We start from the raw sequence: 25,328 nt of genomic DNA on the forward strand, positions 1-25,328 counted from the left end.
ATCCCTTCACCCTCCATCATGGTGACAGCACCCTGTGATCTAGTACTTGTTCTAGCCACCTCTCTCCCATCAGCTCCTTGCTGGTTATTGGTGTGTGTTGGGTGGTGAAGGTACTTCAGTGGTGATGGACTAAGTCCTGGACTAACCTGAGGGTTAGGAAAGTCTCAGGCCCTGGGATAGGCTGGCAGGCTCCAGTCCTAAAGTCTAGTTTTAGTTTATCACTTGACAACTTCCCAATGAAAGGCAGGCTCTTCTTACCCATAGCCCTCAGGCCTGCAGCGGAAGGAAGGCCTGCTGCCCAGCAACTCTGCAGACCAGCGCTGGAATTCCCGGGACCCACAGGGGAGCCCAGCCCTGGGCTTTGCACTTAGGTATTTGCAGAAAGGTGTGTGACATCCCCCCCAAAGGAAAGCATGTGTGAGGATGGGTACAGCTTGTGCAGCCGAGACCTGAAAACCGGACTGCAAAAGCACAGCACCCCCCCGCGCAGGTGAGAATCAGAAACCCACCTACTGCTCAGCATTTGCACATGGAGACGCAGCGCACACAAAAACTACATGGCATTTCTCGTCACTTGATGCAACTCAGTAATTTTTATTGCAACTGGAAGACAATACATCACAGAAACTTTATGGTAGGTCTGGGGGAAAGTGTTATTTACAATAAATGATGAAACAGTTTGTCTTTGGCAATATGATTACATATGAAGAATGCAGAACGCAAGGATGGATACCTCCAAAGCCACACCAGGCCCTCAAGTTCGGCTGATTTGCCTGCCTCCACACTGCTCCGCCACCTGAGCGCAACTGAACGCCTCTCTCCTCCTTTACGGTTCCCCCTTTCTACTCATGATATTGGCAGCTTCATACAGCAAATACAGAAAAGAAAATTGGCTTCTGAAAACTTATTACTCTAGTCAATTAATTTGGCCAGGTAGGTCAATTGGCCAGCAAAGGTCAGGCGGTCGACCCTAAGCACTGATAGTAAACCTTGTTGGTCTTCTGATTGCTTGATCACTGTTATTTTTTCTGCAAAACAAAAATAAAACTCAGAAGTGTTACAGAATCAAGAGTATAAAAAAAAATGTACAAGTGTAGAATGCTTCCCAGACACACACAGATATCTCATTTTCACCATGGCAGTGAGAGTAGTGAGTGTGAACGACATGGCATGAAACTGGTTCCTGAATCGGCTATGAGCTTTGATGGCCTCGACGTACATACTCAGGAAAAGCTGAACGTTTAAAGAACTGAAATGGTGCTAAGTTTCATCTAAAAAAGAGGGGGGGGGGGGGTCAGGGAACTCAGGCCACAGTCATGAAAGGATGAAATACAATTTCTAGGTTTGATAGGTTCGCCATATCGAAGTCTTCGAGAATCCAATATGGAATATTAATTATTTGCAAAAGCAGGGAAGGCTGTTCTCCACTCTCGCAAATGAAACACAGTGGAAAACACTGTTGTATAGAATCCCCAATAAATAAGTCTTGATTTCGACGCTAACGAAACAGACAGGAAGGGGGCTTGTGAGCACATCACAGTTACGTGATTAGTGATCTTTCGCTAGGTCTGACTGCAAAAGTAGGACAGACGGCAGGGTACAGCACCATAGACACATCGGTTTCCGCTGTTAGAAGATGGACTGTTTTAAAAATCGTATTTTCCTCCCTTAATTTTTTGGTCGGTGAAGCTAGCACTTGTTTGCGGAACGGTGGAAGAATGGCAAGGTCACGCGCGTTTTTCATGATAAAAGCAACCGAGCTGACGAGTCTGTGCTTAATTCAAGAAGTGACCAGGAGAGGGGACAAGCAGTTAACCCCCGGCGCAGGTGCTCTCTCCAGGGGAGAGGGTTAACAGATGGATTCACAAAGGTGGGCGGGTCTATACAGAACACTGAATGCCAGGTGCAAATCCTTGAAACTCTGGGAACAGGGACACCACACAATATATATACTTTGATTTACACGTTCCGTTACAAAGAAAAAAGAGACACCATTACAACCTTGTAACTGTGTTAACTGCAATAGAAATCAAAGTCCCGAGTTTGGCAGGTAACTAAGAGAGGGTTATCCACTTAGGTTATATAGCAAAAGTGTGGATGTATATTATATATAGTAGTATAAATAATAAAAAAGTATTATTTAAATTAGATCACAGTGCTGCATTATGTGCATAACAGTGTTTGATATAGTACTGGAGGGCCGGGACCTATGACACTAAGGATTTAACTGTCAACACTGGTAAGTCACAATCAGGAGGGGGACACAGAGTTCAAATGTGTTCTTTTGGTGGCAAAAAATCCTGAAGATGAAAGAAAAAAAAAAAATACTTCTCTACAGAAACATAAAAATAAATTGCAACATCTGGGCAGCTGTGATCCACCAGAAAGAAAGGACTCCCAACCTGAATCAAGTTTAAAGGGAAAGAGAAGTCACATTGCATCAAATCCAGTCCCGTAGGGAAAACCCTCCTATGTAGGTCACTTGTACGTAACTGATTCCTTCTGCAAGAGCCCTTCCGGGAGAGGCCAAGGGACCACACTCTCGGTGAGCAGTCCTGGTGTGTCCCAGGAATGGGCTGGGCACAGAAGCCATCCGGGCAGTACTCTACAGAGCCCACGGTCCGACGCTGGCCCTCAGGCAGGGGCACCATTCAGACAAACGGCCTCTTGCAGGGTGCCCCCCGATAGTAACTGCCGTGCCCACGCTGAATGCCTCTCCAAGAAAAGTCAGTTCCTGGGAAAGGCTCCGACACATTCCTTCTGAAACACTCAGCCCCACCCAAGACTGAAACCTGCCACTGCCGTCTCGGCCACAGTTGTCTCCAACCAGCCTCTAACGGTGGGTTTGGCTCGTTTTACCAACAGGCAGCTTTACCAAAGAACTCTTGAGGGTCTACTGACTGGGGGGAGGGCAAGTAGGAGCTTATGGTATAGTATAAGGCTGGGAGAAATCTATGATGCAGACAAACCCTTTCCACGTAGTACTAGATAAAGATAAGACAATTGTAGTAGCATAAAAATAACTGTCTATGTGTATGTCATTTAAGACGAAAGAGCTACGGCCTCTTTCTCTTAAATGTGTCCGAGGGCCAACAGCAAGTAACTGCGGATGTCACGGCGCTGAGTGTTCACGGCTGTTTTCCAAAGCATCTTTAAATATTGCTATAGTTCCCCGATCCCCCTCCCCCCGCCCCACGTGAGTATGCGAGATACTGGAATGACACATGAAACGCCACCTCTCCCGCGGGAGAAATGAAAGCAAAAGCCCCGCACCCCGTGAACGGTGCCGGGCGACCTGTCAGACTAATGAATACATAGGCTAGTGTGGAAGCTAAAAGAACACCCGACGTTGGGAAGGAATTCCAAGACTACACTTGAATTACACTTGAGCAAAATATTCTTTCACAAATAGGCTTGTGCTTAAATTCTCTACTGCTCTTGGAGGGGGTGAGAGAGGGTGCCTCCTGCCCCTGGCTTGGTGAGGACACGGACAACCTCATTCAGCAATGAGTTCACCACAAACGGCCACATACACATCGATACTTTTTTTTTTTTCTCTCAACAATCAAAATACAGTTAAACACAATTGAGCCATTGTTTTGGTTATGCATAATGTGTATGCCTCCAAAAACAGAAGAAAAATAGAAAAAAGTACCCTCACTAAAGTTTCCCCTGGAAGTCTCCCAGCGGCCCCTGCGAAGGGGCGCAGGGAACTCAGGAAAATAACACTTAGAAAGCTGCCCGATGAGGTATTTATGCAAAAAGAGTGGTTCTGGAGTTAAGAACACACTTTTATAAGATATTTATCTATTTCTCAAAGAGATCAGAAAAGTAAATCACACACATTGCATTTTATTATTTTCTAAAAGAGGTCTTTGCTCCTTTAGAAAAATGAAGTGAGGGGAGACAGCCCACCGTGGGGGTTTTAATTGGAAGAAGTCCCCCTGCCAGAAACAGTCCTGAACGTTTACTCTGCCTTTCGGGAGGGAAGTCTACATTTTATCTTGGGGGTAGATCTCCGGGGCTTGATCAGGTGACAACACAAATCAAAGTGTCCCTCGGGTTCCAGCGCTGCGGATGGCTTTTAGGGTGTCAAACGTTTAGTGAGATGGAGGGAACAGAGTACTTCAAAACTACATTCTTATCCCATCGACACCCTGAATGAATATGCTGGAAGAGTTCAGGTTCAGCGAACTGTCAACCTGTTGTATGGGTGTAGATTTTTCCAGGGTCTCTCATCAGCAACCAGGGGAAGGCGGCAGGAGGCACGCGCCTGCGTCCTGAACACGCTCCCACTGCCCTGATGAGGCCCTGACTGCCTGGAGCTGGCCCCGGGCTCCGCACCGGCCCGTTTTTAAAAATCACCACCACCCCACCTCCGTCCCTCTCCCTCACCATCACATCCTGAGCCACAGGTAGTGGGTGCTTTTGTTTTGTGTTTTACGATTTCCCTCCACCTGGGTGGAAGATCACATTCTTCTAGAGATTTCTCTTTGGATCTCCCCCAATCATTTCTTTTAGGCAAAGATAAGAGGAGTTCCTGGGCTGCACGGCATCGTCCCGTTATCTAAATTCAGCTCTCACGGTCTAGGCGGGCTCGGTTCCAGGCTGGCACGCGTGCCGAGGTGGCAGAGACGGCCGGCCCCTCCGGCCCACCGCGAGACGGCGTCGCAGGAGAACCGCGGGGCCGGTCCTTCCGACACCCGTGCCGCTTCCTCCTTCGCGTGTCCCCTGACTCACACCCTCAACCAATAAGGCCCATTAGCGTGTTTCCCTTCTCCTGGCGAATTTGCATAATTAGTCACTGCCTTTTCCCTAGGACCCGACTGCGGTGACGCAAGTTTTCTCAAGTCAGCGTCCCGTAATTCTCGTGATTCTATCACACACACTCACTACTAAGTTTGCCCTCGAATTATTGCGTCATGATAAACATGTCCAGACAGAGAGAAAGGACACACTTTTCAACAGAGAACCAGAGGGGGTCGGGGCTGAAGTGCAGACAAGGCAGGCCCTACCGGAACACGAAGATATTTTTATATTGCAGAGTTAGTTCCCCAACAGTCAGAATTTGTCCCTGAAGAAGGTTAAACCTTAAACACCTGCTTCAAAAAACCAAAACAAGATAACTGGGAAAAAACAAAACAAAATAAAACTAAAGGAAAAAACAAAAGCAAAAAAACAAAAAAGAAGAAAACCCAAAGAACCTCTAAGCCTAAGGGCTTAAAAATTAGAGGCATAGCCTTTTCTCTATTTTCTATATTTATATGAAAATAATTCATGCTTCATGCTAAATACATTATTTACCTTACAAGAACTTTAGTTTTGAATAAAAAAAAGTTTGTGTTTTTGTGAGTTTTTTTTGTTTTTTTCTTTTAGAAGGAATCCATGCATTGTGGATCAGAAATTTCTGCTGGCTACACTGGCTGAACGTGGAAATCACTGATTTTTGCAAAGATGAATCCTGACTGACAACATCTGCAAACTCCGTTTTGAGGGCAGTATAGGAGTTTGTTTGTTTTTGCCACATTTTGCTTTTTTTTTTTTGTCCATCAATGTGCCTTTCATCTTTTAAAAATAGACCACAATACTAATGGCAGCTTCCGTAGCTTTTTGCTTGTTGGTTTTCACTTAAGATCAAATCGTTTTGACAGACAGAAAAAGATCTGTACCATTATTTCCTTCCTTGACAGCTATTGTAATTTCTTGGACTTGATTTTCACTTGGGCAGTTAAGAGAACAGCCTGTTTTCTCTCACTCTGGTGTGTGTGCGTGCGTGCGCGCGGGGCCAACCTTCAGGCTTATGGCTTGTGGAACATTCTCTCGATTTAATATAGAACAGAATTCAATGATTAGGAGCATCACTAAAAATTGACCCCATTTCCTTTCCTTAGTCATTGACACCCAGCGTACATGAACGGTCCAGCATCCACCTCGGAGGATGTTAGGCGGCTTCCCGAAGGAGAAGCACAGAGCACTGGTGACCCCCCGGGGCAGGCCGAGCGGCAGGGCCAAGGGTTTTCCCCGGCACAACACGCTGCCTGGTGCCCCAAGCTTGGGGCTGCTCCTGGGGGGGAGGGGATCTTCCTTCTCCCCAACTGCCTCACGCACACCACTCAGTGAACCCAACTGGGTGGACGTCCTGACCTTTCAAATCTAACGGTTGGGCCTGATCGCTGAGGACTTTGCACACGTGCCTTGTAGGTGCCAAATACGGGTAATTCCGTGGCCTTATCCCCGACATCCCTGCGGATTCAGCCACGTGCCTCTGACAAGCTGGAGGAAGCAATGGTAATTTTGGCTTTTTCGGTTTTGTCTTCAGATAATGAGAGGCTTTTGTAAAACAGCTGAATGTCAATGAGTTCTATGGCTTCAATCTCCTTTAAAAATAAAATTCTCAAGGTTCCGAAACAAAGGAGGGGGGCAAATTAAAAAAAAAAAAAAAAAAAAAAAAAAAAAAAAGGAAAGAAAAGAAAGAAAACCAAACCAAAAACAAAGAAAAGAAAAAAAGAAAAAAAAAAAAGAAATTGCTGATATTGCCACAAATCATTAGAAATCTCCTGACATGCTGAAACCAAATGGCCGTAAGTTCAAAACAAATCAGTGACTTGTTTTTAATTTTTTGTGGTTTCCTTTTGCTCCTTCTGCCCCTTTGCCGTCCGATTGGTGATGTTGTTCAAACAGGACCGAATCCCTGCCAAGTGCAGGAGCGAGCCCGCCGCCTCCTTCATCTCCTCGTCGTCGCTCTCGGGGGGCTTTTCCGTGCGTCTCTTTTTGAGGGGCAGCGTGTCGCTGGGGACCTTCCTTGCCTTGGCGAAGTGCTGGCGCTTCTTGTGCTGGGACGCGTAGCCGCTGTCCCCCAGGGCCTCCTTGGCCTCCTTGGGGCCCTGCTTCCTGTCGTCCTCCTCGGGCTCGCTGTGGCTCTCGTGGCTCTGCAGGCTGCCCTCGCTGCCCTCCTGGCTCCCCTTGGTGGCAAACTCGTAGTGGTCGTCGGCCGAGGAGGAGGAGACCGAGTCGCTGGCGGGCGAGGAGCTCCTGGCGGCGGAGGACTTGGCGCTGCTGTAGTTGTGGTCCTCCTTGGGGTCGCCGCTCACCACCGGGGACCCGCACGAGGGCTCGCTCTCAGTCCGCGTCCTGCCGCTGCCGAGGCCGTTCCTGCGGGGCGGGCACAGCGGGAGGGACGGGAGACAAAGGGGACACGCGTTAAAATAAAGCCCCTGCGAGGAGACACCCGCAGCCCCCCTAGCAATCTGCCAACCGCAGGGCGGCAGGTGGCTCTGCTTTGAAGACAGGGCCCTAAGCCCCGACACCCCCGCCTGCCCCGCTCATCTCCCATCGATGGCGTTTTCGCTCAGCGTGCGCGGTTGACACGTCAAAACAACACTCTTCTGAAGTGACAGCGCTGGGAACGCCGTCTCCTCTATGAAACCGTAAAAATCAAGCTGTGCTGGGCTCGCCTGCCCGCCAGCACTGGGGAACACGCACCGCCAGGCGACAGCGGCGGGCACTTCAGAGAGAAACCCGCTCCCTTCCAAAGCTGCTGCGCGCGGAGCCTGCTGTCGGAGGCTGAACCCCGCGCCGAGGGAAAGGGGTACCTGCCCTGCGGCCCTCCCTCATTCATTCCCTCTACAGATAGTCATGGAACATCCCATATAAACGCACGGCCTGGGGAGGGTCTTGGGGGAGGCTCCCGGCCGAGATGGGTCGCACACAGACGACGCTGACAGTCAGAGAAGCAGGTCCCGGTTAGACCACAGAAGGGGAGCACCTGCCAGGCGCCGTGCGAACCGGCAGAGATGACTGCGCTGAACTCTGTAACGTGGACGTGAGCATCCTGACTGTACAGATGCCACGAGGAAGATCTGGAGAAGTTCAGTGATTTACTTAAAGCCACACAGCTAATAAGCAGCTGACCTAGGATCGGAACCAAAGTCTGACTCTTGAGCTCGAGCTCTTAGCCTCCCCACCAGACCAGCTCTCACTCTTGTCTGATTTCCCGACGACTCGGTCCCCTGCCTTACATTCCATTCCCATCAGGGCCCCACAGCACTCCTCACACCTCTGATTATTCTGTCTCTTTATGTCCAGCAAGGAGCTGACCCCCTCTGTGCTTCTTCATGAGCAAAGTGGGAGCAGTAATTGCACCCACTTCACAGGGTCACTGGGCGAAGGGTGTGAGCGGATGCCTGCAGGTGTCTGGACCGGCGCCTGCCCTCAGAGCGAGGGCTGGGATGCTGAGGCCTGGGTAGGCGGCACCGATTCCGTCAGGACAGCGCCGTGATTCTGAGGGTGCCCGGCACACAGCAGGCGCTCAGCAGGGTCGGCAAGCAGAGAGGCGGGTCGGCAAGCAGAGAGGCGAATCCGCAAGGGTTACTTAGAGCTGGAGGGGGCAGAGGAGGCGCGAGAGAAAGGTCTGAGAGACATGACTTCTGAAGTTGGACGTGAGGGCTGAAGGCTTGGGGCAGGAGGAGATGCTGTACTGAACCTCACCGGCCCTGTTTCTTGTAAGCTCATCCACCTGATGATACATTTCTAGGCGATCTGGGCGACATGAACACACTTTTCCTTCCTACACAACCCCAAGTCTAAGTCCACCACAGGGAGAAGTCCCCACTATCATGTGATGACTTGTTCCACGTCTGTGCTTCCCATTAGAGTGCCAGCTCCATATGTCAGGGACCCGTCACTGATATGTCCCTAGTGGCTAGCGCTGTGCCAGGCAGAGTGGACACACAACGGAGAGAAGTACAGGAGCAGACGGAATTGTGTGGAAGAGCAGGATGTTTGGGAAGGTGACTGTGGATCTCAACCAACACAAGTATCAGCTACTTCCTAAGGACATGGCCAGTGGAAAGGGCCATTAGGCCCACCAATGAGATACAGTTGTGAGCCTGTCCCCTTTCTCTCCTGCCACCTCTGTGGGCTTCGAGGCTCAGAAAGACCCTGCTTGCAGCCCAGGTAGCAGGTGAAAGGGAGGAGAGTCCCTGTTGTAAGCGGTGTAGCAGGGAGTAAGGTCAAGGAGTCTCCCTCCTCTGGGGGTTCTGCTAACTTTAAGCTGGTGGTAATGCATACCAGCAAAATGCATGAGGGTCAGTATTAACACTCAACCTTTGCTAGATGCTTCCAGACCACCATGACCAACCCCACCGATCACAATGTGTGCATTTGCACAATGAAGTCCTAATAGGTTCCAGAAGGGCCCCAGATTGTCCTGTACTCTAGGATCCCAGCTCCACGCCACCTCCCACACCCCTTACAGAAAGAGCCTATCTTGCAAGACAGACAGACAGACAGAGACAGACAGACACTGGCTCACAAGCCAGCATCTTTATTAGTGACCTTCAGCATGCCCTCTCCCTCCCAGGGCAGTGTGAAAAAAGGAAAAGCCCCAAGCAGAGGGCAGTTCTCAGAGGCACGGGAGAACAGCGACCGGGTCTCGCTCTGGTCAGGTGCTCACTGCTGTAACGTGCTTACCCTGAGTGCAGCCATTTCCTTTCTGTTCTGGCTGGGGAGACGCTGGGAATGCAGCATAAAATAGGAGCAAAGAGGCCCTAGGAGAGAAATTCTTCAGGGGCTTGCCTGTCAGCACGGTCCCTAAGCTTCGGGGAACGGTTCCCGTGATCTATTTTCTGCAGATTTCCTGCTTCTTGGCTGTCTTGGGTAACATAAAAGTGGCTAGGAAAAGGTTCCTTTGAGGTGTTACCAAATAGGAAACTTGGTTAATGGAATTAATTGCACAGGTAGCTATTAATAGTCATGAGAGCAAATGAAAATAAAGCCTCGCAGAATGGCTCTCCTGATCTTTGTTGTTTCGGGTAACTACTGTTAAATCTAAAAATTCAGTAACGAGTCCAATAAACTAGCATAAAACAGTTTCATCATGAACCCAGCTACACTTGGACGAGTAAACGGGGCTATGTTAGGCTTTTAGAAAAATCAATCCAGTTCAGAATCCTTCCTTTTTTAATAACACGGGGCTTATGACTCACTTTACTACCTGAGTTAAGCAGAAAATGATACCTCCCTGAACATATACGGAGGGGCCCAGGGAATCATGAGAGCAAAAGAGTAAGAAATAAGTCAAGTGTTGCAAAAATCTAATTCTCAGGGAATCTAGGTAAAAGGCATACGGTGTGTAATGTGCTTTTCCCTTCTCTTTCCACAGGTTAAAAAAAAATTTAAATATAAAATTTGGAATGGGGAGTGGGAGAATGGAAGCAATGATATAACATTTTAGCTCCACACTATTACGAGAGGAGAGGTTCCGGGCCTAAGAACTTCTCTTTCTTAAAGGAGACAGCAAGCATTAGCGAGGCACTAAATAAAGACAGGCTGGAGCCAAACCAAGATGTACTTCTTACAGAGATATGGGAATGAAAGAACAGAAGGAAGGTCACTTCCACAGCTCACAGACCAATGCTGCGCAAGGCAGGCTCCCTGACACCGCCTAGACGCACACTGGGTGCCGACAGCGATCCCTAACCCCTAGCTTGGATCTCACAGGGACTTGGGGAGTCCTGTGACCTGCCGCGGTGGCCCAGCTAGTTCTCAAAGGTGAGTCAAGCAGGGACTTGACATGTCTCCCTTGGAGATGAAGAAGACGGAAAGCAATACACCCACTGACAACATTTCTGGATGAAATAGGCAAAAGCCTTATTAAAGTGAAAACCTGATGCATTTGAAATGCCTGCAGTTTTTCAGCTTAACAGAAATTATATGTAACAATCCTCAGTTTCATGTTAGCATAGATTAAAGCCACCTGATTTTACTAGGCCTCAACACCACATTTCTTTAACCTCAAATGAACACCTGGCATTCATTCTCTCATCAGACAGATGGGAGCAGAGAGGTGAGGGATCACATTGGTTCAGGCCGAGAAGGACCAATGCTGCAACTAACAAGTTAAGGTCCAGTTTCTGACCAGAGAGGGCCCACCTGGTGTTTCCTCTACCAGTTCTTGACTAGTTCCATGATGGTCTAGTTGGCAAGTGTCGCCTCCACCTTTCACCTGGGCCCCAGGGTTCTCTTTGGAACCGGTGGCTTTAAACCTAGAGGCTATCACCAAGGGGGAAGCTGTCCTTCCTAGGATTTACCCGAGAATGCTGACCTTCTGTAACACATGAAAAGAGGCAGGCAGAGTTAATGGAACTGTCCATATAGTCCTAGAGACGCGGCAGTGCTTCTGTCCAAAACCAACCCCAGGAGGAAAGACAAGCAAGAGAAGAGATGAGAGGCTTCCGCTTCCAGCCGGTGGCAGAGAAGACATTACAAAGGCATTGCTCCAACTATCACACAAAATGTCCCGAAAAAGCACAGCAACATGCGTTCCAGTTACTGCTGGGCCCACTGGAATAAGGGGAATCTCTCAGACCCACACAGACACACAGGTGCCAAAGAACTTCACACACACACAAGTGACAAATTAAATAATCAAAGGGGACCTACTCTGAAATGTGAGCAGCACACAGCCAAGAACGCCGGGTTTCCTGGGAGCAAATGCTTACCCCAGTGGTGGGACAAGAGTGGAAATTCATGGTGGGCGGGAGGGAGCGGGGGCAGGGCTGATTTTGGCAGCTCCACAGTTACTGTGCCCCCCAACGGGGGTTAGAGTGGTCCTCAGATTCCCAGCAGAAGTTTTAAAAGCAAATCCTCTCTTGAAGAAAGGAACCTGAATTTAGGTCACAAGGAATTCCACAGATTAAGTTCAAGCAAATATTGGAAAAGAAGCTCTCATCTAAAATCAGCCAATATCCCACTGGGAACATATAAATGTAAAAATACCACCTAACAAGCCAGGGTGCTGGAATGATGACACCCTCGATGGGGTCCTGGGAAAAGGAACTGCCTACACAGGCAGACAGTGCAGATAAAGTCAGCCGTCACCTCAGCTCCAGATGGGACTAGAGACAAGAAAAGCCTCCCCTGAGAGTTTTTAACCACAAGCCTGAAGTCTTGTGGGTATGAAGCCAGAATTCTCCTGTGTGGACCAAAGACCACAAGCTAAGTTTATTTTAAAGTGCCCAATGGTGCCCTACTGGGGGAAAAAAATACTAACCTTTTCTGGAAAAACCTAACTTTAAACCCAGGCCACAAAGAATTTCCACAGATAACATTTTAAGAACCATAGGTTCATAATCCAAAACTCATTAAACACAAAAGAAATGAGCCACCATAAGCAACAGGCAACAGAAAACAACAACAAAACTACAGATTCTGAGCTGTGAATCCACAAATATTGAAACAATTCCGTACAGAATGTAAAGTATGTGCAATGAAATAAAAGGAACTGAAACACATTAGAAAGGAAGAACAGATTAAAACTAAGAAGACAGGTTTTGGAATGCGTCAAGGAGGATTTGTAAAGATGAAAAATATAATCCCCGAAATGAAGAACTCAATGGGAGCTGGGAGAGAGAAATCAGCGAACCGAAGACAAACCTGAAGGTACCGTGTGAAACGCAGCAGAGACAGACAAAGGGACGGAACATACGAAAGAAAGGCCGGGCGATGTGGACCACAGTGAGAAGCTGTAACTCTTACCTCGAGTTCCAGGGTGGAAAGGAAACGCGGAGGAGATACGATGCCTGAATAGAAAACGGCTGAGCATTTCCCAGTTTGGAGGACGGTACCGATCCCCGGGTTCAGAAAGCCAACCACCCCCACGGAGACTAAATAGAAAGGAATGGTGCCTGACACATCACAGCCAAACTGTACGGCATTAAAGATAAACAAAGACAAGGACCGAAAAGTCACCGAAACAAACCACAGCACACCTCACGGGGAGGACCCCCGAGGACAGAGCCGCGAAACGGAGGAAAGTGGAACAGCGCTCCCAGCGCGCGGGAAACACCCGCAACCCGCAGCGCCCGGCGCTGTCTCCCAGGAACGCGGGCGAGGCAAACGCGCTGCAGACAAGCAGTCGGCGTTTTAACTCAAGGCAGATGCTCACTAGAGGGCTTTGTAAGAATATACTTCAGGAAAGGGATCCAAAATAGGAGCTTTAAAACGCAACAAGAAATGATCAGCGAAGAAAATGCAATCGGGTAGTGACTGAACATGACGATAATGCCCCAGTGACATAAAAACGAAAAGAAACTGAAACAACCGAAGCACTGGGCAGAGGACACCTGGGAGGCAGAGAACAGAAGTTAAAGAATTCCAAGGGCCTGGTACCGATCAGGAGGTTAAAGACATTGATTAACTTTAAACATTTAAAACTATTCATGTTAAAAGTTCCAGGATCAACACTCAAGGAAGAGAATGAAAATGTCCAACGTCTAAACCATAGAAAGGGGGGTGGGGGGTGGGGGGTGATGAGGGGCAGGAGGCTCCTGATCAATTTCAAGTACCGCTGCACCGGAAAAAGAACCTGAACACAGTGGGACCAGCAGAAATGCGGAAGAAGCGGAAATAAACCCAAGCACGTCATTAAAAATGGGCTAAAAATCTTGGTTAAACGGTAAAGATCATGAACACAAATCCACAAAAAGCCATATGCTGTTTACAAGAGACAAACCTAAAACATACAAAGAATGGAAAGCATTAGATCATGCTATGCTGGTGTAAAACCACAGAACACAGGTTTTTAAAGCAAAAAAAAAAAAAAAAAAATCATTACTACATATAAAGAGAGTCATTAAGTATTTATAAAGGATCGACTTACCAGGAAGATAAAACAGCTCTAAATATGAATACCCCTAATAAGGTAGCTTGAAAATATAAGCATCCCGAATTGGAAGAGTTACAAGGAGAAACAGTGAAATCCACACTGAATGGAAGATTTTAAGACATCATGCTCTGTATTCAAATGATGAGCCCCCCTTCTCTCTCACACACAATTAGTACACAGAAGAGATGATCTAATGAACGTATGCAGAGCATGTGCTAATAATGGAGAAGGCACATTTTTCTGAAGCACCTAGAATACTTATAGTAAAAACTGACATACACTAGACCATGTAGCAAGTCTCCCAAAATTCCAAAGCAGCACTATCTTACAGATCAATTCTCTGACCACACTGCACTGCAGTTAGTGATCAATGTTGGAGAGGTAACTAAATCAAAAACAAGAAACCACCACCACCTCCTAGGTTTGAAAATTTAAAAACACACTTCTAAATACCTATGGGTCAAAGACACCCAAAATGGAAATCGGTATAAAAACTTATGGGATACAACTAAGCAGGAATAGTTTGTAGTAAATTATAATCTCAAGCTTTTATAGAAAAAGAAAAGTTTAAAATGAAAGTATTCAATCCAGACAAAGAAAAAGTAATAAATCTGAAGAAAGAAAATTATAAAGAAAATAGGAGAAATGAATGAAGCAGAGAACAGACACAAAATACAGGTAATTAATAAAACCCAAAAGTTGAGTCTTTGAGAAAAACAAATAAAACTGTGGCAAGATTAAGCAAAAAGAGAGATGATAAAATGAAACAAACACAAAAGGGATGTAACGACAGAAGATATTTAAAAAGATGACCGAGAGCACTATGCATAACTTTATGGTAATATATTTGAGAACTTAGGTGAAACAGATATCCTGCAGTGACCAAAAGGAATTCAAAAAGAAATAAAAAATAAGCCATACTGCAGTCATTAAAAATTTAATAGTCAATAATCATCCCACAAAGAAATCATCAGCCCCAGACCATTTTGCAACATAGTTCCATCAAACATTAATAGATAACTCCTATCTTATATAAACTCAAAGACTCTAAGAGTGGATACTCCTCAACTTATTGAGAATAATGTAACTTTGACAATAAAACAAGATAAAGATAGCACTGGAAAAACATGGGGCATAAACAAAAATGCCAAATTCATACACAAAATATTACCTTACCAACTCTAGCAATGTGTAAAAAATATAATGTATCATAAGCAGGTATATTAAAATTGCAGGTTTATTCAAAATTGGAAAATTTATAATGTAATTCACCACAATAAAACAATGAAAGGGAACTTTTATAGTTATCGTAAGTGAAGTAAATTTTTTATAAATGAAATTTAACCATTCATAATAAAATATCATAGCAAACTAGGAATATAACTTTTGCTATGATAAAGTATATTTCCTAAAAGACCTATAACAAACATTCTATTAATTGTGAATCAATAACACAGTTCCTTTTAAAATAAGAAACAACATAAAGGTGTCTAAAATCATTACTTTACTCAGAGATCCTGAACTGTGCAATAGGACAGGAAAAATAAAAGATAAGAATTAGAAAGAAAAATCCCACCATTCTGTATAGAAAACAAACTATTAAAATTACTAAGGCGGTTTATTTTGTAAGGATGCTGGGGGAAAAAAAATCACCATACAATTAACTAACTCCAGGTGAATTACAGACTTAAATGTGAAAGGAAAAACTTTTAACATCTTTTAGAAAAACTATAGAAGACCACATGATCGCAGAGTAGAAATTTCTTTAAGACATCAGATTTCATAAAAAATGGTTAATAAGTATGAAAATGAAGAGTTTCTGATCATCAAAAGATACTATTACAGAGTGCAACGGCCATCCACAAACTTAATGTATTTGCAACAAATACAGTCAATTAAGGGTTAATATTTAGAATATACAAGGAACTAGAAAGATAAGAAAAAGAGAAATAACCCAATAGAAAAATGAGCAAAATTATAAACAGGGAAGCCATCAAAGAGCACATTCAAAAAGCCAATTAAATATACAGAAAACGGCAACATCTTTAGTAACAAGGGAAATGGAAATTAAAGCACAATGAGATGCCATTACATACCCACTAAATTGGCTGAAATTAAAAAGTGTGACAGTTCCAAATGTCTGTGAAGATGCAGAGGATGGGAAGCATCACACTCTGCCAGTAGGCGTGTAAATGGATACTAACACTTCAGGAAACAATTATTTTGTAAAGTTGAGCACGTACATACCCTACCAACCAACAGACCACACCTGAATGTGCATCTTACATGAAACTGGAGGCATGTAAAAGAATTTCCATAGCAGCATTGTCTGTAACCACAAAGGACTGTAAATGATTCAATTATCTTCTTTAAAAAAGAAACTGTGGTATAGTTGCAGAATGGAATATTATACAGCTGCGAAAATGATTCAATTACAACTACATGCAGCACAACAAACTTAATAATGAGTAAAAAAATGCAAGTTAGAAAAGACATAGAATATATGGTTCTAGTTACATGAAACTCAAAACCAAGCAAAACTAAACAGCATAGAGTTTATGAATATCAAAAATACTTTGAAAAGCAGGGACACAGTATACAGGGTGGGGCAAAAGTAGGTTTACAATTGTTCTTATGGAAAATAATACAACAATTAATAAATAATAATAGAATAAACTCTGGTGTTTCAGATTCTAACAACTGTAAACCTACGTTTGCCCTACCCTGTATACAAAACTTGGGACTGTGGTTACCTTTCAGGAAAGACAAAAGGTATCAGTAATGCTTTAATTTTTCAGTTGGGTGGTGGATTCATGAGTGTCTTACAGTTGCACGAATAGTACAATTTCAGAAGACAAAAGCTGAAAGATGCTTGGTCTTTAAAAACAAAACAAAATACAACACAGAAAAAGGACCAATGGTAAATTTCCCCTCAAGTTCTATAATGAGACCACATCCGATCTTAATTCCGAAAGTTGCTGGTTTTCTAAACTTGTTACGGACATCTTCTCAAGGGAAAAGACAAAGACAGTGCCCGGGAGCAGATCTTAGGCTGATAGATGGGTTTTCCTGATGACTCTGTTTTGACAGGACCTTAAATATTAATGTTTTGTATTATAATAGGACCATTAATTCCTGATTTGCTTCATGTTCTACGAAAATTAAAGTTTTCACTTGAGGTCCTAAGAGATTCAAATAAAATTAAGCAGCCTTAGATGGTGATCGCATGGAACCTCCTTATAATTCTATAACATGCTATGGGTTAGACTTGTAGTCCTGACTCCTGCCATCCCTCCTCAAAACCAACGGCTTTGCCCCAAACGTGCACTGTCCTGAAGGTAGCACAATAAGTTAAATCTAAGCCTTCTTCTTGGGTTTGGGGCACTCGGAAGGGAGACCAGGGAAGGTCTATGGAGGGCAGGCTGGATATATCCATGAAGCTCTCCACTTTATTAATTTTACTTTTCCCCCCGACTTTAAGACATTCACAATACTATGCTACCATCGCCACCATCCATCTCCAGAACTCATCTTGTAAAACTGTAACTCTATCCTCATTAGAACAATAATTCCCCATTTCCCTCTCCTCCCAATCCCTGTCAACCGCCATTCTACTTTCTGTCTCTATGACTGTGACTACTCACACAGTATTTGTCTTGTTGTGACTGGCTTATCTCACTCAACATAATATTCTCAAGGTACATCCATACTGTAGCATATGTCAGCATTTTCCTTCCTGTCAGCATTTTTAAGGCTGAATAATACTCCATGTATGTATAGACCACATTTTGCTGATTCATTCATCTGGTGATGGACAGGTGGGTGGCTTGCACATTTTAGTTACTGTAAATAATGCTGCTATGAACATGGATGTACCAACACCCCCTTAAGGCCCTGCTTTAAATTCTTTTGGGTATATACCCAGAAGTAGAATTGTTTTTAAATTTTTGAGGACCTTCTGCACTGTTTTCCACAGTGGCTACACCATTTTACATTCCCACCAATTGTGCACAAGGGTTCCAATTTTCCCCCTTCCCTGCCAACACCTGTTATTTTCTGTGTGTGTGTTTTTATAGTAGCATCTAATGGGTGTGAGGTGGTATCTCGCTATAGTTCTGGTTTGCATTTCCCTAATGATTAGAGATGTTGGGCATCTTTTCATGTGCTTATTTACTGGCCATTTGTATATATTCTTTGGAGAAATGTCTATTCAAGTTCTTTGCCCATTTCTGAATTGGGTTGTTTTTCCACCTTATTTACTGAACACCTGCATAATACATACTACATGCGAGGCACATCACTGCTAATCCTAACCACCCATGAGGCAGGTGATTTTTCCAGGTACACTTGACCAAGATCACAAAGCCATAGGATACAAACCCAGGAAATTTGGTTCCCAAGCCTGTCTGTACAGTTTCTGGGCTCTGTTGTCCTATGAAGAACCCCATTCCCATCAGTTCTCTCTGATTCCTCTGGCAAGCCCTGGACATTTAATTCCTCTCTGCCACCTGAGTGGTTACTTGGGGTCAAAAAGAACCCTAATAGTTGAAAGCAAGGTGGCCCAGATCCAGGACCCCTACCTTGGAGGCAGCCCATAATGCTATGGATGTAAGAAACTTGGGGCTCCTGTTTCCCAAGAGGGCCAGAAATAGTTCTTCTAGGGCTACAGTTGTTTGCTTCATTCAATGTATTCTCTGTAAGAAATTTCACTGGGAAAGCACCAGAAGACACAGGCATAAAACTTTAAGATGTGTGAGCAGTTATTTTGAGGATAATGTGTCTTGAGGACTCCACGCCCAGGCAGATTTAAAAATAAGCAGGTTTCCAACATGTAAGGATGGGCCAATCTCTGAGGTTATTGAGTAAAAAGTCAACACTGTAAAGTCAATTACACTATTGACAGATACTTTTACAAGGAGATTTCACATCATAATTATATGCAAAGGAACCCAGCAAATACGAGCTGTGTAATGATCAGCTAATAAAAGTAACACTTCATCTATGTCAATAATGGTTTCAGAGTTAAGACAAACAAACATAGCCTTTGCCACTCAGTGGAGGGAAAAAAAATCTCTGAAAGACAAATATTTTCACTTAAGGAGAAGTCGTTTAGACTCATACAGAAGACCTGTCACATGAAGCAGAGGAGAAAATCGGTCTTTAGTGGGTGCTAATGACTCCCTGGCCCTCCCTCCAGCCGCAGCTGAACTGACAGGGACAGTGACCCTCAACCCGTGTAAACATCTGCACCCCCCAGGCACCCTCGGTCACCGCCACGTGGTCTGGCAGAGGACATCTGCTGTTGTTTTCTGTTAGACTGTTTTCCTTTTAACCTCAGCCGAATCTGCTTCTACTGACACAGGCCAAACTAAAAAGAAATTTAAATTACAATGAATGTGAAAGAGCAAAACAAGATTTTCTCCCCAAACACTTCTTCTTCTTCTTTTTTTTTTTTAAAGGATAGTTAGTTTATTGACTTTTTTTTAGAGAAAGGGAGAGGGAGAGAAACATCGATGTGAGACCGTGACACAGACCAGCTGCCTCTTGCATGCCCCCCTACTGGGGATCGAGCCCGCAGCTCAGGGAAGGGCCCTGGACGGAGAATGGAACCAGAAACCTCCTGGTGCACTGGATGACCCCCAACCAACTGAAACACATTGGCTAGGCTCCCCCAAACCGTTCTTAATGAGTTTTACACAGACACTGATTCTGCAAATACCTAATTAGCTACGGGTATGTTCATTTTTTCTAGAAGCATCTCGGCGCCTACTACTTGCCAGGCACTGAGGATATAAAGAGGGCAAAGGTACTAACAGCAAGGGTCCTTGCCTTACAGAGCCTGCAACACATCTCCGCCCGATTTCTCTTAAAACTGAGGTGGGAGGTGCGGAATATGGATGGTGTGCTGGGAACGCACTGTGGTTTTCTTCAGCCGGTGATCTCCACGCCAATGGTACCTTGTCTAGCTTCTGCAAACTGGCTGGATATTTCACTGAAGCGATTCTGCTCCAAACCCCTATGGCCTCAGGAAGGTCACTCTTAGATGACGTGTGCTTTGGGAGTGGGCAGGCTTTGAGCAAGTTGTACCATTAGGAAGTTACTGTCACTCAGACCCAAAGCCACCCTTCCACAGTGTTTCCTGCAAAGGGGCTGGCGCTGGGCTGTGTCAGCCACATTTCTGCTGCGCCACCTGATCCATATTAGGCTTGGACAACAGGGGGTGCCACAGAGACACTGGGAAGGGGTGGAGGAAGAAGGGACATGCCCTTCCTGTGTGTTTCCTGTTCCTCTATCACCCTCGCAATGCCTCTTTCATCTCTGCAGCAACAACTCGCTCCTGTAGCAGCTGCTGAATCCACTTTGTGGTTCTTCCAACACTGGGAGAACCAATTTCTTCATATTCCCTTAGAGCAGGGGTGGGGAAAGTCCAGCCTGTGGGCTGTAAACAGTCACTTGGTCTGGCCCTGCCAAGGCAACCGCAGGCGGGACTCGAAATTCAATGAATCTAGCAGCTTTTCTCATGGCTCATTTTTAAGTTGATAATTTTGTCTGGCCCGCGAATGATGTTATAAATATCCAAATGGCCCTTGGCAGAAAAAAGGTTCCCCACTCCTGACTCAGAGGCTAGTTCCATCCCGTCAAGTGGCCCCCACAGGACACACGATGCCTCCCCCCCCCCCCCCCAGGCAGGCTCTGCCCAGCAGGGCCCCCCTTACCTCACGGTGGCCGTCATCCCGATGGGAGTGATTGGCAGTGGCCGGACTCCAGGAAACAGCCCCCGGCTCAGAACCCGCGCCCCGTTCTGGATCACTCCTGGAGGAACTGGAAAGGCAAGAAGACACCGCGCGTGAATTCAACTGTGAAGACTTCATTCCGAGCCAGACATTGTGGAGGGAGAGAGAGAAAAATTGCAGAGAGAGAGAGTCAAAGGCAGAGAGAAGCAGAGGCAAAGAAACACACACACACACACACGCACGCACGCGCGAGACAGAGACCCACAAAGATGCCAAGAGAGCGAGACGGACAGAGGAAGGCACCGCCCCTCAAGAAAGAGTCGGCCAGCCAGGTCAGGCCAGCAGCTACGACAAGTTACTGACGCCTCGTTAAAAGAAGGCGAGTTTCAGAGAGTGGGCTTCCAATGTGATTTTCTTCCATTTACTGAAAAGAGGCTTCCACCTCCAGGGGGACCCTAACAACATCTCGGGAACTCTGACACAAGGGAACGAGTCTCCAGTCACGGTCGGAGGGTGGGGACACCTTGCTATCTGTCCTCAATCTGGCAAGCGAAAAGACAGCCGAGTAGCAGCACAGCTGATTTTACAAGCTCCGTGGTGCCTCAGTGCTCACAACACAGCTCACGCTCCCACTGTCCCCGCTGCCCGACAGGCCCCTGCTTGGCGCTGTCCTTGGGAACAAAGTGTTGACAGCCAGGCTCTCCGGCCTCAGAGCTGCCCGGGGCCCACTCTGGAGGCCCCACCTGCTCCTTCCTGAGGCTCCAATTGGGTCCTCTCACCATCCCACCTCTAACCACCAACCTAACCCACCCTAAGCCAACCTTCTCGCCAGTGGCCATCTGATCCTGTCCATTTTCCACACACACTCACAGTGGCTTCACTCCCACCCGATTCTGTCCGAGTGTGAGTGTAACAGGGCAACCACAGGAAACTCCTGATACCTGACTTGTTTTGACCGACCAACAGCAGTCTCATCTGGTCCAAGCTAATGTCCTTATGGCACCTACCAGCACTTCTCCAAGTGTCTACGGGGCAGGCGTTCATGGTGTGAGGTCACTGGCACACCTGGATTTAATGTTAGTTCCTCCTGTGCAACAGTGTTCATGAGGACCCCTTCTGCTGTTGGCACCCTAAGAGGCCCCAGAGCTCTGGCTGTGCTCCTGCAGCCCCTGGCACAGTCTCATACAGAGGCAAGGTGAATAAATTGTGCTTTCTAAAGACCATGCCAAAAAAAAGAAAAATCTAGAAAAGCATACATCCCAAAATGGAAACCGCTCTGGATATTCAGATTTTAAAGCCAATATTATTTATGTAGAACAAATACTTTTTACAAAACACATACATACTTTTTACTCATGTAAATTTTAGATCTCTAAGAGCATATTTACATAAATATTCCAAACCCTTAGCCACATAGGGTGAATGTCCACCCTTGGACATGGGGCAACTTTACAGGCTGATTCCTTGGGCATTCTGGAGCTCTTGGTAGTATCTTTGCCATTTGTCTTATAGGTTTGCATAAGGCTCTTGTTACTGGGTTTTACAAAAGGTGGGACGAGATAAAATTAAAACGAGTGCTGTTTCTTACCATATTTAATGGTGAGAGCAGGCTTAATTAGATCAAGAACTCCTACCTGTCTCTTCCTATTAGCCTGATTTCAGATAATAGATCATCTAAGGCAGGAGACTCACCAAGTATCTTCCAAGCATCAAACCTGTTGTAATGCAATACTGTAGCTAATTACCAGACTTTACTTAGTTGATGAGTTCTCCATAAGGAGTGTCTAAAATTTATATAACCTGATTTATATGATCTTTTTTCAAGACTTCTGATAAAGCTACAAGGGCGGTGTGGTATTGGCGTAAGTATAGACATAGAGATCAATGGAACAAACCAGAATCCAGAACTAGACCCACACACGTGGTCAGCTGGTTTTTGACAGAAGCATCAAGACAGCGCCATGGGGGAAAGGAGAATTGGAACAACTGAACAGCCTTCTGGGGGAAAAAAAATGAACCTTGATACTAACCTCATACCACATATGAGAGTTAATTAGAAATGGATCATAAACCTAAATGTAAGAACATCATACTTCAGGAGGAAAATATAAGAGAAAAATACCAAGAATTCTCAAGGGAAGACATGCAAAACCAGAGCTCTGGGGTTTGTCAAAAGGAGCTCCAGTGTGAATGTGTCTGAAGGACAGGCTTTCTGTTTGTCTGTTTTGGGGACTGAGGGAAAGGGTTTTTCAGTTATTTTGCTGTATGGTACTCTCATCAAAGTGGTCAGATAACCACAGTCGGTCTAATTCTGAGAATACTGCCCAATATATCAGTCACTAGGGACCTCATCAGGAGCAGCACACGAGTCTGGTAGAACAGGCCACCCAATAAATAAATATTTAAAACCCACACCACAGTTATAATTCTTGCCAGTAAAAATTATTACAGTCCCATATACAGAGCATATCAATTAGTGGATTAAATCTTTTACAAGTACCTGCACTATGTACTAGGTGAAGGGAACACAGGGTCACCACCATTAAGAGGGACGGAAAGAGAATTAGAAGTAATGAAAATATACTAAGGTAAGTACTGGTGCAGGGAGCCTGTAGGCATGAAGGGTGGAGATACCTAATCCAAAGTAAGGGGTATCTGGGAAGACTACCTGTAGGCAGAGGAACGACACATAGAAGGCCTGGAAGTGATAAAAAGCACACTGTGCACAAGAACTAAAAAGTAATTTTGCTAAAGCATCCAGTTCTAGCAGGAATGAGATATACTTGGGAATTTATCCCACAGACCCTGCGAAAACCATTAAAGTGTTCCGAGGAGGAATGTGGTCTTATGCACAGTGGCTGAGAACCAGACCCTGGTGTCAGACAACCTGGGTATCCATCCCATCTCTGTCACTTACTGCCTGTGTTGCCTGAAAGACCTACTTAAGATGGGGCTCAAAATTGGTATTTATCTCACAGTGTATGTGGAGATTTCACTGAGTTAATAAAGCACTATTATTTAGAAAATTATATGTTAGTTATCTGTATCATTGTCATCACCAACACAATCAACATCCACAGAGCGATCCTGAGGCAGCCCATGCTCTCTCCATTTCAGGTGAGCTGAAAAGCCCTTTAAGAATGAAATGAGCCCTGGCCGATGGCTCAGCTGGTTGGAGCTGTCCCATACACCAAAAGGTGCTGGGTTCGATTCCTGGTCAGGGAACATACCTAGGTCTTGGGTTCGATCCCCAGTTGGGAGGCATACTGGAGGCAACTTGATCTATGTTTCTCTCTCTTCTCAAATCAATAAAAACATATCCTTGGGTAAAGATTAAAACAAACAAAAACAAAAAACTCCCCACAAAATGAGAGTAAAGCCAAGGACTTGGTCGTCGTCTTGATCATAGAGTTGCCGAAAGAGCACCAACTGCTCTTAGGTGGCCCTAGTCCCCTGTCCATATCCTGTCAGACACCCTGGGACAGGGAGACAGTAGAGGGGAGTCGCAGAGCACATGTTCTTGGGGACTGTGGCATATCCATTGAATCATTTGCCAGTCAAAGGAGACAAGCAGCCCCAAGGACAGTGCCCTGTGCCCAAAGTCCTCTGCCTGAGTGCCTAGAACCTTTCAGCATCAGGGGACACCCGACAGGAAGGTAAACTGAGGAAGCCAGCCTACTGGAGACCAGGTGCTTCTGAGGCTCCTTGTCTCATTTCTGCCTTGTGGAAGAAGGATCCCACAGTTGTCAGGAGGACATTCGGGGCAAAATGGCTTCCCGTCCAGTCTTGCCCCACCACCAGCTCTGTGGCTTTGGGCAAGTGCCTTAACTTTTCTGAGCACCCCATTTCCTCATCTGTAATTTATACATAAACATGCCTCCCAGGACTGTTCTGAGGATTAACTAAGACAAAGTACATAAATGGCTTAGCTCAGACGCTGGCCCATCCTGTAAGCTCATCGCCACCACCATGCTCAGCCTCCCACCGTCCCATCTCACCTCTCTAACGCCCTCTTATTAATTACCTAAGGCACAGGGCCTAATGGGGTCAGGGCACTGGGAAATCCTTCCAGTGTCTTGTGCTGTTTGTAGTTATCCTAACTCTGCATTCATCCATAAAAATATCCTCCTGATTAATGAACAGGATTCATTTCACAGAGAATCTCAGGGCCAGAGCTACCCCACAGCATTAACAGGCTTTCCCTGAGCTATTTCCTGAGCCTCCCAAGGCTCTGGCATGGAAGCCAGGCTCTTCTTCTGAATCCTGGAGCTTGTTCTAAATGAGCTGCAACTGATGCCTCTGCCAACCCCGGCTCTGCTCGGTCCTCATTACCGGTGGTGCTCTCACGGCGGGATGGCGGATGTGCTCACTGGCTGCCAGAGACCAGCTGTGATGCAGAACTGTTCCCCCACCTTTTCTCCATTCTGTCCCCACCGCAGGTGTGTCAGGAACACAGCTTCTGAAGACGGATCACAGGGGTCTAAAGGTGTGAGGAAGGCGTCCTGAGGTCCACGTTTGATTCTGGGGCCCTAAAGGAGCACGAGGTCCATTCCTCAGCCCTATCTCCACGAGCACGTCTATCTTTCCGTTCCTTTTACTCTGTATTTCCCCTTAAAGTCTATCACCCAAAGTACTAGATGATGCCTAGGTTATAGCTAAAGAAGAAATGCAGTAAGAAACTGGACACTTGAAACGGACGTCTAGCTTGGGTTTGCGACTCACTGGAACCGGCACAGGCTCTAGCACCATCCCTCTCGTGACATCACTCAGCGTTCACAGGCGAGAAGACACACACCTGAGACGCTCAACTTGCTGGAACCAGGTGCCCAAGACATCAGCACCGGGGCCAATCAATCAACCACTTTCTCTTAAGTTAACAGACTGACTCTAAACTTCCTTATTTTTAACCAGCAAGAAAGCAACATGCA

At 45.8% G+C, this 25,328-nt stretch overlaps 1 protein-coding gene across 7 annotated transcripts in view; it reads right to left on the bottom strand.

The window, feature by feature from the left end:
• Window positions 1-572: 572 nt before the first annotated feature.
• FOXN3 (forkhead box N3) overlaps window positions 573-25,328 on the bottom strand; it is a 320,301-nt gene continuing 295,545 nt past the window's right edge. For all 7 annotated transcript variants that reach the window (XM_081154994.1, XM_081154998.1, XM_081154997.1 and 4 more), the window contains 2 exons: window positions 20,383-20,488; window positions 573-7,152 (listed from right to left, as the gene is read on the bottom strand). In XM_081154994.1, coding sequence (XP_081011120.1) covers window positions 6,612-7,152; window positions 20,383-20,488 — 647 coding nt within the window. In that variant the 3' untranslated portion in view covers window positions 573-6,611. The remainder of the gene's footprint in view (window positions 7,153-20,382; window positions 20,489-25,328) is intronic.

Source organism: Miniopterus schreibersii (assembly GCF_964146895.1).
Source record: "Miniopterus schreibersii genome assembly, chromosome: 1".
Classification (NCBI taxonomy): Eukaryota; Metazoa; Chordata; class Mammalia; order Chiroptera; family Miniopteridae; genus Miniopterus; species Miniopterus schreibersii.